Source organism: Scyliorhinus canicula, chromosome 4 (genome assembly GCF_902713615.1).
Source record: "Scyliorhinus canicula chromosome 4, sScyCan1.1, whole genome shotgun sequence".
Lineage (NCBI taxonomy): Eukaryota > Metazoa > Chordata > Chondrichthyes > Carcharhiniformes > Scyliorhinidae > Scyliorhinus > Scyliorhinus canicula.
The window spans coordinates 82,582,815-82,604,091 of NC_052149.1; the positions used below are offsets into that span (position 1 = coordinate 82,582,815).

The window sequence follows — 21,277 nt, forward strand, 5'->3', positions numbered from 1 at the left end:
TGACTAGGTTAGGATTATTCCTGCTGGAGTTCAGAAGAAAGAAGGGGGATCTCATAGAGACTTATAAAATACTAACAGGACCAGGCAGGGTAGATGCAGGGAAGATGTTACCAATGATGGGTGTGTCCAGAACCAGGGGTCACAGCCTGAGGATTCAGGGTAAACCATTTCGGACACAGATAAGGAGACATTGTTTCACTAAAAAGAGTGGTAAGCCTGTGGAATTAATTACCACAGGACGTAGTTGATGCTAAAACTTTGAATATATTCAAGAGGCGGTTGGATATAGAACTTGGGGAGAATGGGATCAAAGGCTATGGGGAGAAAGCAGGATTAGGCTATCGAGTTGGATGATCAGCCATGATCGTGATGAATTGCGAAACAAGCTTGAACGCCTTCTGAAAATCCAAATATACAACATCGACTGGCTCCCCCTTGTCAACTGTCCTAGTTACATCTTTAAAGAATTCCAACAGATTTGCAAGTATGATTGCCCCTTCATAAGTCCATGCTGACTTATCCTGCCACTTCTTTCTAAATGTTTCACTACAAAGTCCTTGATAATGGATTCATGAATTTCCCCCACTACTGATGTTAGGTTTACTGGTCGATAATTCCCTGCTTTCTCTCTACCTTCCTCTTTGAATATTGGAGTGACATTAGCTACCCTCCAATCTGCAGGGACTATGTGTCAAAAGAATGCAGGAAGATGCCACCAATGCATCCACTATTTCCAGAGCCACCTCAAGTACTCTGGGATGCAGATGATCAGGCCCTGAGGATTTATCCGCCTTCAATCCCATCAATTTTCCCAACACCATTTCTCTACTAACATTGATCTCCCTCAGTTCTTCCTTCTCACTAAACCTTTCATTCTCCAACATTTCTGGTATCTGATTTGTGTCCTCGTTTGTGAAGACAGAACCAAAATACGTATTCAATTAATAAACTGGACAAAAGCAAATTACTGCGGATGCTGGAATCGGAAACCAATGAGAAAATGCTGTAAAATCTCAGCAGGTCTGGCAGCAACTGTAGTTGACAAAGGGTCATCTGGACACAAAACGTTAGCTCTTTTCTCTCCCTACAGATGCTGCCAGACCTGCTGAGATTTTCCAGCATTTTCTCTTTGGTTACGTATTTAATTGCTCAGCCATTTCTTTGTGCCTTATTATACATTCCCCTGTTTCTGTCTGTAGGGGACTACATTTGTCTTCACCAATCTCTTCTCTTCACATATCTATAGAAACTCTCAGTGTCAGTCTTTATGTTCCCTGCATCCTTACTTTCAGACTGTATTTTCCCCTTCTTAATCAATCTTTTGGTCCTTCTTTACGGTGAATTCTAAACTGTTCCCAATCCTCAGATCTATTATTTTTCTTGGCCAATCTGTATGCTTTTTCCTTGGATCGGATACTATTTCTAATTTCCTTTGTAAGCCATGGATTGGCCCTCTTACCCATTTTGCTTTTGTGCCAGACAGGAATAAACAGTTGCTGTATTGCCCCATGCATTCCGAGAATGTTTGAATGGAAGATCAATAACCTCTCCTTGACATTCAACAGCATGACCGTTGTGGAATTCCCCCAGCACCAACATTCTGGAGGGTAACCAATGACCAGTAATTTAACTGAATCAGTCACAGAAATTTTACAAGAGCATCTCCAAAGCTGGGTATGCTGCAACAAATGACTCCCGAAAGTTTTTCCATTATTTACAAGGCACAAGATGAGCTGCAGAAAAATTGCGAAGGCTTCTTCAACAGCATCATCCAAGCACACACAAAAGTTGTGTTCTAATGTATTGCTGCCTTTGTTTTTCTAAGTTCCACACCATTTTGAAAGAGATTATGATTCCTTCATGGTCACTGAGTTAAAATCCTGGAGCTGTCTACAACATTGTGGGAATACCTCCTTCATATGGACTGCAGCAGTTTAAGAATATGGCTCAACAACACTTCCTCAAGTGCAGTTAGGGATCAACAATAAATCCTGACCTTGCCAGTGACATCCAGCAAATGGAAAAACAGTCAAGAATCTTTGATAACAATCTCAAACTACTCACCAAATCGATTCACAGAACCAATGAATTCCTGGACTACAGCCTGCAAAAGGTGACAGATGAAAGCAAACAATTAAAGTGTGCATGACTATGCTGCCCTTGGTACAGATGTGTCGAAGGAAGCAGAAAGTAAAAGCAACAGAACCAAAATATACCTGTGTGGTTTTGAATATTCTGTTGCATTCATTCAAAAGCTTCCCTTCTCTTCCAGTCTTAAATATGCACTCATACGAGGCTATAAATCCAGAGGTGCTGGTATTCTCCATGTGTGATCTCAAAGACAGTAGGCAGACTATTTGATCCTGGGAGCAAAGCTGAGACCAATTGTGTTCTCATTCAATATTCACAAATCCACATTTTACATTGGGGGCACTAGACAGCAATCAGAAGTGAGGGGTACAGCTGATTTCAGCCCTCTCCCCCTGCATTCCTTACAACTTGCATTTTCATAGTACCCAACAATTTTATTTGGTACCTGTAATATAATATGATCAGCCACTCACAGGAATGTTATGAAGCAAAATTAGACATGCAACGAGCTACAGAAGGCAACATTAGGAAAGATGATCAAACATTTGGAAAAAAATAGGCGTTGAGTGTTTATAAAGGATGCACAGAGGCTAGAAGTTTAGTGAGGTAATTCTAGGCTTAAGGCTCAGGCAGCTGAAAGTACTATCACCAATGGTGGAACAATTAATGTTGGGATTGGTCACTAGGCTAGAATTATAGGAGGGTTATTATCTGAGGGTTGTTAGGCTGGAGAAGATTACAGAGAGGAGAGGGAGTAGAGGCAAGGCTATGGAGAGATTTAAAAACATGGATGGGAATTTTTAGAATTATTTAGCCAAGAACCAATGTAGACCTGCAAGGACAGGGGTACTAGGTGGACAGAACATGGCACAATGGGCAGTGATTTGGATGGTTTCAAATTTACAGAGGATAGAATAAAAGAGGTCAACAAGGAATATGCTGGAATATTCAATTCCAGAGTCTTGAATGAGGGTTTCAGCAGATGAGTTGAGGCAGGGTTAAGTCATGGAGGTGGAGGTAGGCAGTCTTAGTGGTGCAGATGTGAGATTGGAAGTGCAGCTCGGGGTCAAATATGACACCAAGGCCACAAGCAGTATCCTCACCCATAGGATTGCACCTTGAAGCACTCGAGACAAAAAATCTATTGCCAAATAGGGGAAGAGAAGGGAGATTGAAAAGGATCAAGATTCACCTGAGGAAGGAACTGCGCTCCGAAAGCTCGTGTTTGAATCAAACCTGTTGGACTTTAACCTGGTGTTGTAAGACTTCTTACTGTGCTCACCCCAGTCCAACGCCGGCATCTCCACATCATGGCGAAAAGGATCAAAGACAGTTTTGGAGTAAACTAGATCAGAAAAGGGGTATCTGGTCTTAAGTCAAGATGTGGGGGCGTTTTGACATTGTAAAGTTTAAGTCATTTTTATAAATAGGCCAATCTATACATATGATTATTTGAACGAAGTTACCAAATACGTGGGATAGATTTTCAAGTATCCTGATCAGAGTTCACCACAATGACTTTTAAATAGCAACTCTTAAATTAGAAACTACAGGGAACATTACATCTCTTTAAAACTGGTATAGAACTTCTAATCATCATGCTATGAATTTTAAATTCACCTGAAGAAGGAGCCGTGCTCCGAAAGCTCGTGTTTGAAACAAACCTGTTGGACTTTAACCTGGTGTTGTAAGACTTCTTAATGAATTTTAAAAAACATTTAGAGTACCCAATTTGTTTTCCCAATAAGGGACCATTTAGCACAGCCAATCCACCTAACCTGCACATCTTTTGGGTTGTGGTAGTGAGACCAACGCAGACATGGGGAGAATGTGTAAACTCCATAGACAGTGACCCGGAGCCAGAATCGAACCCGAGTCCTCAGCGTTGTGAGTCATCATGCTATGAATTAAGGGCCTTCAATTTTCAACTTCCTCAAGACTTTGCAGTGATATACACAAGTGTTTTTGTACCGGTAGAAGTGAAAATAAGAATAAAGGCAAGCTGTAAAATGAGCTTACCTGGTACTCCCTGGCCATGTTGAAGTCTCCTTTTTCAGTAACAGTCAGCATCTTATTACACAAATTTCCAATATAATTGTACGTACTGAAAGAAAACAGCATATCACAGTGAGTAGCAAGAATACTCCTCAAATACTTTGATCTTCAAGAATCAAGTCTTTATTTTGAATAAACAGCTGCAAAAACATTTATGGCGATTGTGTACCTTATTATTTTGCCAAATATTATACCAAATATTCAGAAGTAATCTTGAAAAATAAGTTGATCATAGACATATATTAGACATCTCAGACAAATATTAGACTTCCGAACAAGCATTTAAATTCAAATTTGATCAGGTGGCATGGTGGTGCAGTGGTTAGCACTGCTGCTCATGCGCCGAGGACCCGGGTTCGATCCCAGCCCTGGATCATGGTCCGTGTGGAGTTTGCACATTTTCTGTGTTTGCGTGGGTCTCACCCCCCACAACCCAAAGATGTGCAGGGTAGATGGATTGGCCGCACTAAATTGCCCCTTAATTGGAAAAAAAAGAATTGGGTCCTCCAAATTTATAAAAAATAAATTCAAATTTGATTGAAGCTAAAATTCTATCACCCTCAACAGTTACAGTCCATCAGGCTTCAGCTAAGCTTAACACTTCGGTGTCACATTTTTGAATGAGAAGTTAGCACCTTTAGAGAAACAGCTAATTTACATTTTAGAATGGGAAACCTAAACAGTCAGTTAGTTGATCTTTCAGACAAATATGAAATGGCAATCATTAACTTCTCTGTCTCCAGAGGTGCTGTCCGATCTGCTGAGTATTTCAATATTTTTTTCTATTCCATTTTTTTAGACTTTAAGCTGCAGCATTTGTATGTTTAAGAAAAATCTATTATTGCATTGCGTATATATCTGGAGAAATCTGTCATATCTACTGCCTTACATACTCGAAAATAACGTGAAACCAGCAAAGACCAACACTGAGTCTCAGACTTCAGCTCTGCCACTGCAAACCAGTAAGCAGAGGCATACATGGCAGTCTGCAAACTTGCGAAAAGTGATGCAGTTTAAAAAATATATATACTTTTATTACAGATTTTCCAATTTTGCAAATAATGCAATGAACCCTCAAAACTGGTACAGTACAGCACAAGTGATTCTGCGTACATGAATGCAGAAAAAGACAGGAGAACATCAACACAGCTGAAACCATAGAATCCTTGCAGTGCAGAAGGAGGCCATTTGGTCCATTGAGTCTGTATCAACCCTCCAAAAGAGTACTCTACATAGGACCACTCCCCCACCCTAGCACCATAACCCCGCGCATTGATCATGGCCAATCCACCAACCGGCACATCTTTGGACACTGAGGGGCAATTTAGCATGGTCAATCCACCTTAAACTTGGTGTCTTCTTTTATACAAGAAAAAAAGTGAATGAATAAATTAGGAAGAGGATAAAGCCATGTGTGGTGGTATGATTTGCATAGCCGTCTGCCATTGGTGCAGAACACCGGCTTACCATTGGCCCTGGTCGGTCATGTGCCTCTCGACCGATTGGTTGAGACCAGTCATGTGACGGCTCTCTGATTGGTAGAGAGGCTGAGTTAACCACGCCTCCAGATCGAGGTATAAATAACAAGAACGCCCAGCGGTCGTCCATTTACTGTAGTCGACCGCAGGGCTAACTTCTAGCTTATTAAAGCCTAACTTTTGTACAGCAACTTGTCTCGCGTCGATTGATGGTTCATCACCATGGAAACATGGTAAAATGGTGCACGCCTTCACATGAAGCTATTGCTCATACAGCTGATGAAAATATAGGATAGGACTTTTGAGTCCCGCTCAGGCGTGGACCAAAACACCCCCCCCCTCCGCCCACCAACTCCAATTATACCAGATGACACCAGTGGCACATTATAACATCTTTTTCTTTTTTAGAGTATCCAATTCATTTTTTCCAATTAAGGGGTAATTTAGAGTGGCCAATCCACCTACCATGCCCATCTTTGGGTTGTGGGAGCAAACCCCACGCAGACACGGGGAGAATGTGCAAAGTCCACACAGTGACCAGGGCCAGGATTGAACCTGGGACCTTGGTGCCGTGAGGCAGCAGTGCTAACCACTGCACCATCGTGCTGCCCCTATAACATCTTTTTCTCAAATATGAGACTGGCCTGTACCTTTGCAGGAGTCAGTCAACAAGTCTTTAACCACCAAACAGAAAATGAAATACAAAAAAGGGTGGTGCAGTGGTTAGCACTGCTGCCTCAAGTGCCAAGGACCCAGATTCAATCCCAGCCTTAGGTCACTGTCCATGTGAAGTTTGCACATTCTCCCTGTGCCTGCGTGGGTCTTAGCCCCACAACCCAAAGATGTGCAGGGTAGGTGGATTGGCCACGTTAAATTGCCCACGTTAAATTGCCCCTTAATTAGAAAAAAAAATTGCATTGGGTACTTTAAGTAAAAAAGAGAAACCTCGCAGACACCCACCAACAGGGTATCTTGGGAAGATGTACAATTCCTCTCCCCAAGACAAGGGAAACCGCCTAGAATTAAATAAAGCCAATCAGAGCTTGGAAGAGCGCTGCTACTTCCCAGATAAAGAAAGAAAACCCCAGCAAAGTGGAACACCAGGATTTTTCCCAAGGAGTCTTGCAACAAGCCAAGACTCGCAACAAACCAAGGGTCTGGTTTAGCACAGGGCTAAATTGCTGGCTTTGAAAGCAGACCAAGGCAGGCCAGCAGTATCGTTTAATTCCCGTACCAACCTCCCCGAACAGGTGCTGGAATGTGGCGACTAGGGGCTTGTCACAGTAACTTCATTTGAGGCCTACTTGTGACAATAAGCGATTTTCATTTTCATTTCATTTCAAACCTCACTCCTCTCCACCCAAATCAGAGGCACCGTTCAGGCACCACACTCACCACATTCCTGGAATGCACAAACCCTCATGGATAACAAGCAAATCAATTGACCGGAAAGGAGGACTGCCCCTGTTGCCTGTGAACACAGGCACTTCCAACACTTTTGAAAAATATTTATAGTACCCAATTAAGTTTTTCCAATTACGGGGCAATTTAGCATGGCCAAACCACCTACCATGCACATCTTTGGGTTGAGAGGCGAAACCCATACAAACACGGGGAGAATATGCAAACTCCACACGGACAGTGACCCAGAGCCGGGATCAAACCTGGGAGCTCAGCGCCGTGAGGCAGCAATGCTAACCACTGTGCCACCGTGCTGCCCCAGGCACTTCAACACTGACATCACTGCCCTGCAAGAGATCCATAGAGCAGGTGAAGGGCAGCTAAAGGAATGTGGTTATACCTTCTTCCGGAGAGAAAAACCCAAGGATCAGACCAGGACACATGGAATTGGATTCCCAATCAAGAACAAACTAGTCAACTGACTCGGAGCTCCACATCAGCCTCAACGAACATCACATGGCTCTCGGTCTACAAGTTGCCAAGGACCAGCAGGCAAAGGTTGTGAATGCCTATGCCCTAACCCTTGATGGTAACGATGAGTCCAAAGAAGGCTTCTACTCTACCCTGGACACCACACCCTCAAAGATTCCTAAGGAAGATAAAATTATCCTCCTTGGGGACTTCAACTCCAGGGTTGGAAAGAAATGCCAATTCTGGAAAGGAACCATCAGAAAGGAAGGAGTTGGGAATTGCAACTCCTACTGGGTTCTCCTGCTCAGCAAATGCATGGAACACCAGCCTGTCATCACTAACACACTGTTCCTCCAAAAGACAACTTCAAGACTTCCTGGAGACATCCACGATCAAAGCACTGGCTCATGATCAACTATGTCTTCATCTGATCCAGAGACCAAAGGAATGCCCTTATTACCAAAGCAATGACCAGTACAGATGAATGATGGACAGACCACCTGCTCATTTACTTTTCTTGAATGCTGAATACAGGGTTAAAGGCAGGATTCTTGGAAGTGTGGAGGAACAAAGGGATCTTGGGGTCCACGTACATAGATCCCTCAAAGTTGCCAACCAGGTTGATAGGGTTGTTAAGAAGGCTTATGGTGTGTTGGCTTTCATTAACAGAGGGATCGAGTTCAATATCAGTTCGAGATACTTCTCTCTCCACCGTGGGACGAGGCAGGGATGTCCTATGTCCCCCCCCCTGCTGTTTGCGCTTGCGATTGAGCCGTTGGCCATCGCATTAAGACGTTTGGGAGCATGGAAAGGAATAGTGAGGGGGGGGGGATAGAGCATAGGGTGTCCTTGTATGCCGACAACTTGCTGCTGTATATGTCGGAGCCGAATGTGTCGAGAGGAGGAATATTGGAGTTGCTGCAGGTAGTAGAACAGTAGAACAGTACAGCACAGAACAGGCCCTTCGGCCCTCAATGTTGTGCCGAGCAATGATCACCCTACTCAAACCCACGTATCCACCCTATACCCGTAACCCAACAACCCCCCATTAACCTTACTTTTTAGGACACTACGGGCAATTTAACATGGCCAATCCACCTAACCCACACATCTTTGGACTGTGGGAGGAAACCGGAGCACCCGGAGGAAACCCACGCACACACGGGGAGGACGTGCAGACTCCGCACAGACAGTGACCCAGCCGGGAATCGAACCTGGGACCCTGGAGCTGTGAAGCATTTATGCTAACCACTAAGCTACCGTGCTGCCCAAAGAGGTATTTGGGTCTTTCTCTGGGTACAAGCTGAACTTGGACAAGAGCGAGTATTTCGTGGTGTCTCAACCAGGGGTGGGTGGGGCTGCCATTCCGTAGGGCAGGGACTCACTTTAAGTATTTGGGGGTGCAGGTTGCCCGGGAGTGGGGAAGCCTTCGCAGATACAACATCACTAGTTTGGTGGGGAGAGTGAAAGCCGACCTGGTGAGGTGGGATGGTCTCCCTCTGTCACTGGCGGGTCGGGTGCAGGCGGTTAAAATGAATGTGCTGCCGCAAATTCTGTTTCTTTCTCAATGCCTACCGATTTTCCTGCCAAAGTCTTTTTTGAGGGAGATTGAGGGGAGGATTACCTTGTTTATATGGGGAGGGAAGGTGGCCGGAGTGAGGAAGGTGCTGCTACAGAGGGGAAGGCAGGCAGGGGGTTTGGGTCTCCCGAACCTGATGTATTACTACTGGGCGGCGAATGTGGAGAAGGTGCGGAGCTGGGTCAGAGGGGTTGATTCCCAGTGGGTCAGAATGGAGGAGAGTTCGTTCAGGGGTCGGGGCTGAAGGCACTAGCAACAGCCTCGCTCCCGATAGCTCCGAGGAAATACTCAGGGAGTCCGGTAGTAATAGCTTCATTGAAAATCTGGAGGCAGTTTCGCCAACACTTCAGGTTGGGGGCAGGGTCGAGGGAAATGCCGATCTGGGAGAACCACAGATTTGAGCCAGGGAGGTGGGACGGAAGCTTTCAGAAATGGGAAGAGAAGGGGATTAAGACTCTAAAAGATTTGTTTCTTCGGGATCGATTTGCAGGATTGAAGGAGCTGGAAGCGAAGTATGGGCTGGAGCAGGGAGAAGTGTTTAGGTATATGCAGGTTCGGGACTTTGCCAGGAAGGAGATACAGAGCTTCCCGGAGGAACTGGCCTCCATGTTAATCACGTTCATATGTTTTGGTCCTGTCCAAAGCTTGGGGAGTACTGGAAGGAGGTGTTTAGGGTAATTTCCAAGGTGGTGCATGTGAAGCTGGACCCGGGTCCCCGGGAGGCCATATTCGGGGTGTCGGATCAGCCAGGGTTGGAAACGGGTGCAGAGGCAGATATCATAGCCTTCGCCTCGTTGATCGCCCGAAGGCGGATCCTGCTGGGATGGAGAGCGGCCTCTCCACCCTGTGCCCTGGCGTGGCGAGGGGACCTGTTGGAATACTTGACCCTTGAGAAGGTTAAGTTCGAACTGAGGGGAAGCTCGGAGGGGTTCTACAAGTCATGGACACTATTTATTATGCACTTTCAAGAACTGGATAACATCGAACATTAGTTGGGGGTGGGGAGGGAAGTGTATGTTGGAGATGGCTATGGGTAATCCCTGATTCCTTTTTTTTTCTCTTTGTCATTTGTTTATGTTAACATGCGGGCTGATGTCCGGGCATGGTGGGAGAATGGGATTGTTGTTACTGTTATGGGGTTTGAGATATGTGTTGTTGGTTATTGATTGTTGTTGGGTGTAAATTCGGGAGAAAAATTGTGAAAAAGGAGGAGAATAAAAATATTTTTTAAAAACCGAGGGATTGAGTTTAAGAGCCGCGAGGCATGGATAGAGTGGATAACCAGAGACTTTTCCCCATTCGCGTAGCATGCTTGGCTCTTGAAGCAGCTCAACATTGATCTTTTGGTGCTTCGCACTGCTGCCTACTGCACTGAGGACCTGGGTTCGATTCCGGCCCCAGGTCACTGTCTGTATGGAGTTTGCACATTCTCCCCGCGTCTGCTTGGGTTAAACCCCCACAACCTAAAGGTGTGTAGGTTAGGTGGATCGGTTACACTAAAATTGCCCCTTAATTGATAAAAAAATAATTGGGCACTCTAAATTTTAAAAAATGACTTGATAGCAACATTACTGACCACATTTTTAGAGTCCTAAAGTTCTGCAGCAAGTGGTGAGGGAGCCAAGACGGAAAAAAACCTACTCAATCTCATCGTCACCAATCTACCTGTCACAAATGTATCTGTCCATGATATATTATTGCTAAGTGTGACCACTGCAGTCTTTGTGGAGCCAAAGTACCATCTTTACATTGAGGATACCCTTCATTCTATGGCACTACCACCGTGCCAGATGGATTAGATTTCAACAGTTCCAGCAACTCAAAACTGGGCATTCATGAGGCACTGTGGGCCATCGGCAGTCAGATTGTATCCAACCACTAGTTGTAACCTCATGGCCGAGTGTGTCCCTCTCACTGCCATGTTGTTCGGTTTGGCAGGACCTCAGCTTTGCTGACCTTTTCTTGGCCTCCCCACCTCATCAAGGTCAAAGCCTCCAGTCCCAATTCAGCGCCCACCTTCGGCTGTGATATGAAAACATATTTCTGATCTCAGTCCCATCTTCTAGCCACTCATGAAGTGAAACTCACCCCACCAAACAAAAGAGGGGGGAAAAATGTGACAAAAAGATAGAAGGGTGACACAAAAAGAACAAGGAAAATACAGTGAGTGAATAAAAATGCAACAAGGCAGAACAACATCAGATAAATGAAACAAGGAATCAGAAGTAAACTTGAAAAGCTTGGAAAACCAGGAATGCAGGCAACAAACAAACAACAACAGAAGCCATATTCTTTTACTTGTTGAGAGCATTAATACACATGAAATACACAAACACATAATTGTGAAGCTCCACTTCTGGTGATTGCATGCTACAAAACTGGAGCTGTGGTATTGCAGCTTTATTTCCTCTGCCACACTTCCACATTTGGAAAGACAGCTCAAAAGATTACCTCACAATCTAAATGAAAGCAAAACAGCTACCAGATGATGCTTAAGCACTGAATTACATTTATGGTTCCATACATCCTGCTGTACCACACAAAAAAATGTTTTACTCCTCATTTAACAGGAAAAAAGTTCTCCAATTTTACATCCCAAGAGGAAATGTAAAGGAAGCAAGTTGACCCAGACATTGCTTAAAAGGAGCAATATCTGAGCAACAAAACACCATCATAAATAAATATAATGCAGCTTTCTGACACCACCGAAAAATAAAAACCCAAAGACAGTCCAATTGTTATTAAAGGCAAGGGCTTATGGTTTTAATAGCGAAATGGATGGAACTGCAGAACTTAATCACATAAATGCTAGTTTAATTGACAGAATTTTATAGTTAAAAACTAACTTGCATATCACCAAAATGCATTGGCCTGGTCAATGAAGCCATGCAAACAATTAATGAAGGGTAAGGGTCAGGGAAAAAATATTAAAAGATTTACCTGCCGACGGCTCCACTTGCTCCCAATACCATTGCGGACAAGAGTACCTGAAGAACAAAAGCTTACTTTAGAACTGGTCAATACGTAGAGGTGAGCAAACTGCAGAAGTCCATAAAATTGAGGCATCCCAGTTATGTGTACTTGAATCACTTACTTAATGGTTTTTCCTGTTTGAAGTTATGGGCCTAAAAGTTTGAAAGAGCCATTCTTAATGCTGTTGCCTTATTGATGGATAAATCCCAAACCGGAACAAGGTGTATTATAAGCAATTTAATAAAAACATACAAGTTGAGTTTCATTTGTTCCCCAAGGCTTCAAGGTACGCATCAAAGCAGTAAAAAGGCAATAAACTTGGACACTTTGTCTTAAATAACTGTAAGACTGAGAGACTGCTGGCTGGTGGTGATTTAACCTGAGGACCACCACACCTCAGGAAAGGGGCATGGCTGAAAAGGTAGAGCCTTTATCGACAGCCTCAGCCGGTACGGGAATTGAACTGGTCTGCACCATGAACCAGCCATCCAGCCAACTGACACTCTCATTGTACTAATGGGTCATAGATGTCTGGAATGAACTTGATCCCCATATGGGGTGGGATTTACCGACTGTTCATGCCAACAGGAAATTCTGGTTCCACAGCGGCTTTCCCGGTCACGAGGGGTACTGTCAATGGGAAATCCCATTGACAAAGTGGAACCGGTAGATGCCGCTGGCAGATCGCCAAAAACACGCGGCAGGGTGTTCGGTAAATCCCGCCCGTGGAATATTTAAGGGTACTGAAGCTTATTATTTGTGGATTCATGTGACAAAATTAGGACAAATTATTCAGTGAATCGATGGTGATCAGAGTGACTTCAAAGAATTTTAATGGATCCACATTTATATTGTATTGGATGATATGCATCTAATTTGAAATATATAAAACATAAAAATAAATGCGAGAACACCAATATCAATGTTGTTTCACTTAAAATCAATTTTGCATGTCAATCTCACAAAAACACTACCCATCTAACTTTTGGACTAAAAATTTGCCTTTTACCTGCGTATATCCCGCAAGTTTAAAAAACTTTTTAGAGTACCTAATTATTTTTTTCCAATTAATTGGCATATTAGTGTGGCCAATTCACCTACCTTTGCGTATCTTTGGGTTGTGGGGGTGAAACCCATGCAGACACGGAGAATGTGCAAACTCCACACGGACAGTGACCAAGGGCTGGGATCGAACCCGGGTCTGCAGTGCCGTGAGGCAGCAGTGCTAACCATTGCGTCACTGTGCCGTCCATATCCCGCAAGTTTTAGTTTGTTTTTACAATGGTCAGCAACAAACTTAAACAACAGCAGACTCAAACTTAACCTGGTCATAACTATAGTGTTTTATCTCTGGCATTATCCTTGCAAATCTTTACTGTATGTTCTCCATGGTTTCAATGTATTTAATTTGGTGCTCAAAACTACAGAGTACTCGAACTGTAGCTCAAATAATGTTGTGCTAATTTAGTGCGTCTTTACTCAAGTACTCAATTATCTCAATTTATAAAGCTCAAGATATACATTGCTTTATCTATGTGTGGGGGTAGCTTTACGGAATTATTTAGGGAATTATTCATTTGAAACTTTAGGTCTTTCAGTTTATCTACATCTTCAGTGTACTTCCGTCAAGCATGAACTAACAAAATAAGAGGTGGGGTTCTTCGTCTCCACCTGCCTGATGACCGGACATTCCCGCCCGAGGACATGGTCCACGTCCCATCCGTGGCAATCTTGCGGCAGGTGCAGCCGAAGAGTCCAGCCCAATGAGTATAAAGAATCAAAAGGAAAAGGACCAATAACAAAAGGAAAAGGAGAAATGCCGATTGGGGGGAAATCATAGATTTGAGCCAGGGCAGTGGGATGGAAATTTTCGGAGATGGACTCAAACATTTGTTTCTTGGGGGTCGATTTTCAGGATTGAAGGAGCTGGGAGCGAAGTATGGAGCAGGGGGAAATGTTTAGATACATACAGGTTCGAGACTTTGCCAGAAAGGAGATACAGAGCTTCCCGGTGGAGTTGGCCTCCACATTGCTGGAGGAGGTGCTGATGACAGGGGACTGGAGAAGGGAGTAGTGCCGGATATTTTGGAAGAGGAGAAGACATCGCTGGATGGGATCAAGGCAAAGTGGGTGAAGAGTTGGGAGAGGGTATGGAGGAGGGGTTCTGGTGTGAGGTGCTCCAGAGGGAGTACCTCCACCTCGTCCATGAGGTGGGGGCTTATACAGCTGAAGGTGGTATATAGAGTGCACCTCACAAGGGCGTGGATGAGCCGGCTCTTTGAGGGGGTAGAAGATGTGTGTGATCGCCCAAAGGCGGATCTTGTTGGGATGGAGATCAACCTCTGCACCCTGTGCCCTGACGTGGCAGGGAGACCTGCTGGAATTCTTGACTCTTGAGAAGGTCAAATGTGAACTGAGGAGAAAGATGGAGTCTACAATTCATGGGCGTTATTCATTCTGCACTTTCGAGAATTGGATTACATCAAACATTGGGGGGAGGGGGGGAACTGTATGTGTTAATGGTGACCATGGGTGATTCCAGATTCCTTTTTCTTATTTGTTTATGTTAACATGCTGGCTGCTGTTTGGGGTTTGGTGGGAGGATGGGATTGTTGTTATTGATATGGGGATTGACATTGCATTCATTACTTATTATTGTTTATTGTTGGTGGGTGTAAATTTGGGAGAAAATGTGAAAAAGGAGAATAGAAATGTAAAAAAATAAATAAACTGATTCAATCTAAACTTGTGGCCGAGGAATTAAGAGGTATACGCTTGTAATGTAGAAATCTGTAAAAAAAAAAATCTAAGTGTGTAAACAAAAAACAAAGGGAAAAGGAGAGGCCACCAAATGAAAATACTTATTGCAGCGGTAGTAGGGCAGAGCTACATAGCTCAAAAAACCAAAGGAATTGGGGAAACTTTAGAAAAAATTAACCGTAGCAAAGAATTAACAACATCCCTATTAAGAGTTGATGGAACCATCAATTCATTAGACACGTGCTTTAAGATATGAACAGTGGTTTTAATCTACTTACAACAGAGCCAGCCTGTTCCGCGTTGAACTCTCGATGAACTGAACGACTGGCTCTGAGCATTGGTATTTATACAGCAATCCAGGGGGAGGAGTCGTGGGCGGAGCCAAGGGTGGAGCCCTGTACAAACTCCTAAGCATTCCCAGTGCTACTCCCCCTAGTGGTCGGGCAACGCAACTGCGCTTACAAATGCATGGTCTCATGTATATACAATACAGTGTGAATTACGGAGTTACATTCACCACAAGAGTACAACCCCAAGAACAATCATAGCCATATCAAACTAAAGTTATTTTTATCATCTCCACCAGGCATGGTGTTGCACTTACTTGGAATTTGCCAAGTTCAGGTAGAAAGAATGACTAATCCTCTACGTTAGAGATAATCTTCCAGAATCTTTCCACCCAGGCAGGTGTACTAACCTGATGCCAAAATGCAGAATAGACAGAAAAACAGATCTCAACAGATAGTTGTCCTTTCCTCCTTTCCAAAGGCTTGCCATTCCTCACATTGCGCATACAAGCCTCATCACTACTTTAATACATGCTACCTGTATTGATTAATTTAATTAAGAATGAGATGTTATTTAAGAATTATCAAAACTTCCATACCTCATCTTTCCCGTACAGCAAAGCATATCTATCCTGGTACTTGTGAACACATTGGCCAAATTCCAACAAGTCACTGCTGGTGAACTTTATTCCCTGGAATGTGGGAATCCTTTTCTCTATTCCATCTAACAGTTCCACCATGTTTACTGCAATGAGTAAAAGTTATGTTAGATTTGAGGGTCATATGATAGCCAGAATCTGCTGCACATTTTTATACTTACAAGATACTCCAGTAAATTCAGGAAGATGGTAATAGTAGAAAGGAGTGCTGGGGGCAGCAGATGCCACTTCCTTGAGAAATTCTGTCAAAGCCTCTGTAATGACAAGTTAATTTCTTATCAACTTTGTGCAATATGAAATGAAAAATTAAATGAAAATCGCTTACAGTCACAGGTAGGCCTCAAATGAAGTTACTGTGAAAAGCCCCTAGTCGCCACATTCCGGCGCCTGTTCAGGGAGGCTGGTACGGGAATTGAACCCACACTGCTGGCCTACCTTAGTCTGCTTTAAAAGCCAGATATTTAGCCCTATGCTAAACCAGCCCCTGGTTATATATTGGCATAAACTTGCTAACACAGTAGTTGCTACACTTCAAAAATAATTAGTTGTGTGAAGTATGCCAAGGCACTTCAAAATGAAAACATGCTCTACAATTGCACATATCATAACTGGTGAATTTTTAAGTTGCTGCGTAGGATTAGATAAAAGCCCGAGTTGAATTGCATGATGTGACAAGAAGCATTAGACTAAGAGAACAGTTAATTTTTGGAAAAAAACAGTTCATCAAAATCATCTTTAACTAGCTTAAAATTTGAACCAGTGAAAGTTGATAATATGAAGGTGCTCGTTCCTGATTTGGCCCAAAATGCCATAGTGGACAGAGATGCAAAGGTGAGGGGGTTGTTCTGGAAACTCAAAATTGGCCACTTTTAACCCAGCCTGCTAAACCTGGGAACAAATCCTCCCAACCTACTCCAACACCAGAACAAATGAAACATGCCAAGCAACAACCTGAGGAGCCGAAGAGATGGCAGAGGCAGTAAAAACCTGGAGAGAAAGACCGAGATGATGGTGAACATGCGGGACAATGAAGTCCCGGCCACTCCTGAACGGGATGGACAACCAGAACATTTGCTTGGCTACCTCCTGATGAACGAATGGAGGGAATTCCTAACACAGGAACCTCAAGAACTCAAAGACGACATCAAACTTGAAATGAGGGTGACGGTGAAAATGGCAGTAGCAGAAGCACTGGTCACCCTGCAAGCAGCGCTGGAAAAGATGGAGCAACGTCTAGAAACGCAGGAGGCGATGAGTAGAATCATACAATTTATATTTCAGAAGGAGGCCATTCGGCCCATCGAGCCAGCACCAGCTCTTGGAAAGAGCACCCTACTTAAGCCCATGCTTTCACTCTGCCCCCGTAGCCCAGTAACCCCACCTAACCTTTTTTGGACACTAGGGGCAATTTATCATGGCCAAGCCACTTAACATCTTTGGACTGTGGGAGGAAACCGGAGCATCCGGAGGAAACCCACACAGACACGGAGAGAACGTGCAGACTCCGCACAGACAGTGACCCAAACCGGGAATCGATCCTGGAGCTGTGAAGCAACTGTGCTAACCACTGTGCTACCGTGCTGCCCAAAGATAGCTGGAGAAGGGCGTGACTGAGCTATTGGGTCACCTCACTGGAGACAAAGATGGCAAGGTTGGTGGCCCTTGGAAAGAGCACCCTAGTTAAACCTATCCCCATAACCTGACCTAACCTTTTGGACACTAAGAGGCAATTTAGCACGACTAATCCACCTAACCTGCACATTCTTGGACTGTGGGAGGGAACCAGAGCACCCAGAGGAAACCCACGCAGACAATGGGAGAAAGTGCAAACTCCACACAATCACCCGAGGCTGGAATTGAACCCGGGTCCCTAGAGCTGAGACGCAGCAGTGCTAACCACCGTGCACCACATGGAGAGCATCAACTCCATGCAGGCAGGGAAGGCACCAGGACCAGAGGATTCCCGGCAGACCTCTACAAACAATTCACGCCAGCATTGGACCCGCACCTGCAGGAGATGTTCGCAGACTCATTAGTTAGGGGCACCCTACCATCGACACTGGCACAAGCCTCAATATCGCTGATACCCAAAAAAGACCAAGACCCTACTGAATATGCGTGTTACAGGCCCATCTCATTGCTCAATGTAGACGCAGAGATCCTAATAAAGGCCCGGGTAAGCAGCTGAAGAGCCGCGTGTCAGAAGTAGTCACAGAAGAGCAGACGGACTTTGTCAAGGGCAGGCAGCTGACAGCGAACATCAGGCGCTTGCTGAACATGAGACCCCCCCATCCAGGGAGAAAATACCAGAGGTAATCATCTTCCTTGGTGCAGAAAAGGCTTTCGACAGAGTCAAGTGGAAGTACATAGAGGTACTAGAACGTATCACAGTTCACCTCCTATTTGAAACTATGATACAGCCCTACTATGGTGGACGTATGGACAAACACCACCTGTTCTGAATACGTCCAGCTACATAGAGGCATGAGGCAGGGATGCCACTGACCCTGCTGCTGTTTGCTCTGCCAATTGAGCCACGGGCGATCACCCTCAGGTGATGGGGTGGAGAGGTATCCAAAGGGACGTCAGTGAGCATAGAATTTCACTCCATGCAGATGATCTGCTCCTGAACATGTCGAACACCCGGGCCAGCATGGAAGGGATAATGAAACTCCTAAATTAGTTTGGAGCTTTCCCGGTTATGAGATAAGAGACGAGGCCTGGAAGCACCATTCGAACTGGGAGAAGTCATAGAATTTATAGCGCAGAAGGAGGCCATTCGGCCAATTGAGACTGCATATGACCGGGTTACAAACTTAACCTGAGCAAAAGTGAGATCTTCCCTGAAGCCGCAGGGGGGAGGGACAGAGTTGGAGGAATTGCAGTTCAAACAAGCCCAGTCCAAATTACGCTACCTGGGGATCCAAATAGTCCATGACTGGACACAGATCCACAAATTGAACCTGACAAGTCTGGCGGAGGAAGTCAAAAGGGATCTGCAGAGATGGGGCCCACTCCCACTGACCCTGGTAGGGAGAATGCAGACGATCAAAATGAATGTACTGTCCAGGTTCCTCTTCCTGTTCAGTTCCCTTCCTACATCCCCAAAGCCTTTTTCAACACAGTAGATGAACTACTCATGGCGTATGTGTGTGTGTTGGGTGGGGAGGGGGTGGGAGGAGAACCCGAGGATCCAAAAGTCCTACAAAGGAAAGGAAACATGGAAGGCCTCACTCTCCCATGGACTCTGGATCAAAGCACTGCACAGGGAAAACTTCACCTCCGCATGCACAGGGCTTAGTCTAACAAAACTAAAGGTGCCGCACAGAGCACACTAACCAAAGATTGGTGGGAGACTAGAGGACTGGGAAATCTTTAGGGGGCAACAGAAAACTACCAAAAAAGCTATAAAGAAGAGTAAGATAGAGTATGAGAGTAAACTTGCTCAGAATATAAAAACAGACAGTAAAAGTTTTACAAATATATAAAACAAAAAAGAGTGGCTAAGGTAAATATTGGTCCGTTAGAGGATGAGAAGGGAGTTTTAATAATGGGAGATGAGGAAATGGCTGAGGAACTGAACAGGTTTTTTGGGTCGGTCTTCACAGTGGAAGACACAAATAACATGCCAGTGACTGATAGAAATGAGGCTATGACAGGTGAGGACCTTGAGAGGATTGGGCAAGCTAATGGGGCTAAAGGTAGACAAGTCTCCTGGCCCTGATGGAATGCATCCCAGAGTGCTAAAAGAGATGGCTAGGGAAATTGCAGATGCACTAGTGATGATTTACCACTAAAGGAGTAAGAATGGGGGGGGCGGGGGCTGTAGCACTGGTGATATGACTAGAGCTTGTGAGGTGTACCAAGATAATTGGTGGCTGCCCACTGGCTCGTGACGATTGTACAAAACAATGAACAGTATACAAGTAAAACAAGAGAAAAACAATGTGCAACATGTACATTGGAACTCTGAATGACACGAGGAGTCCGATAAAAGTCCAGTGGAAACATCAGATCGACACAATCAGTCTGTCGGGCGCCCTCGATGTTCTGCTGGACCGTCGCAGCGGTGCCGGTGACGTCGGGCCGGTGGCTGTCCTTGACTCCGGGAGCGGCGGTTGTGATCCTGTGTCCGTACCCCTGGTCGGTGCCAGTGAAACTCTGGCTGGGGGAGCGGGTTCCTGTGCGCTGGGTTGCGGGGGCGCCGGGGGGGGAATGGGACTGGGAGGAGGGCGTTGGTGTGGGGGGTTGAGGCCGCACGCCAGCGGGTGCCAGGTCTCAAAGGGAGACAGTGTCCTGCTGACCGTCGGGATACTCCACGTACGCGTACTGCGGGTTAGCGTGGAGTAACTGGACTCGTTCAACCAACGGGTCGGACTTGTGCACCCGCACATGCTTCCGGAGCAGGACGGGCCCGGGGGCGACCAGCCAGGTCGGGAGAGGGGATCCTGCAGACAACTTTCTAGGGAAAACAAGAAGATGTTCGTGAGGTGTTTGGTTTGTGGTAGTGCAGAGGAGAGATCGAATTGAATGGAAGGCGTCGGGGATGACTTCTTGCCAGTGGGAGATAGGGAGATCTCTGGACCGTAGGGCCAGTAGGACGGTCTTCCAGACTGTGCCATTCTCCCGCTCGACTTGCCCGTTACCGCGAGGGTTATAACTGGTCGTCCTACTAGAGGTGATGCCCCTGCTGAGCAGGAATTGACGCAGTTCGTCGCTCATAAAAGAGAACCCCCGGTCGCTGTGGATGTACATGGGGTAACCGAACAGGGAGAAAATGGAGAGGAGGGCCTTGATGACGGTCGTTGTGGTCATGTCAGGGCAGGGGATGGCGAAAGGGAAGCGGGAGTACTCGTCAATCACGCTTAAGAAGTAGGTGTTTCGATTGTTGGAGGGGAGGGGACCCTTGAAGTCCATACTAAGACGTTCAAAAGGGCGAGACGCCTTTACTAAATGCGCTTGCTCGGGGCGGTAAAAGTGCGGTTTGCACTCGTGCAAACGTGGCAGTCTCTGGTCACGGTCCTGACCTCCTCGATGGAGTAGGGCAGGTTGCGGGTCTTGATAAAGTGGTAGAAGCGGGTTACCCCTGGATGGCAGAGGTCCGCATGGAGGGCGCGGAGGCGGTCAATCTGCGCGCTGGCGCAGGACATGGCATCAGGAGGCTCGTTGAGCTTCCCAGGACGGTATAAGATATCGTAGTTGTACGTGGACAACTCGATCCGCCACCGCAAGATCTTGTCATTTTTGATCTTGCCCCTCTGTGCGTTATCAAACATAAAGGCCACTGACCGCTGGTCTGTGAGGAGTGTGAACCTCCTGCCGGCCAGATAGTGCCTCCAGTATCGCACAGCTTCAACTATGGCCTGTGCCTCCTTTTCCACCGAGGAATGGCGGAGTTCGGAAGCGTGGAGGGTCCGGGAGAAGAAGGCCACAGGTTTGCCTGCTTGGTTCAGGGTGGCCGCCAGACCTACATCAGACGCGTCGCTCACGACCTGGCATGGGAGAGACTCATCGACAGCACGC

At 45.5% G+C, this 21,277-nt stretch overlaps 1 protein-coding gene across 6 annotated transcripts in view; it reads right to left on the bottom strand.

The window, feature by feature from the left end:
- The window catches only part of npl (N-acetylneuraminate pyruvate lyase (dihydrodipicolinate synthase)), an 81,165-nt gene that overhangs the window by 7,867 nt on the left and 52,021 nt on the right, over positions 1 to 21,277 (bottom strand). For 3 of the 6 annotated variants that reach the window (XM_038794614.1, XM_038794616.1, XM_038794615.1), the window contains exons 7-12: positions 15,916 to 16,008; positions 15,695 to 15,840; positions 12,016 to 12,062; positions 4,111 to 4,195; positions 2,217 to 2,375; positions 2,065 to 2,104 (exon numbers count right to left, since the gene is read on the bottom strand). In XM_038794614.1, coding sequence (XP_038650542.1) covers positions 2,065 to 2,104; positions 2,217 to 2,375; positions 4,111 to 4,195; positions 12,016 to 12,062; positions 15,695 to 15,840; positions 15,916 to 16,008 — 570 coding nt within the window. The other 3 variants (XM_038794617.1, XM_038794618.1, XM_038794619.1) reach the window with 3 other exon arrangements.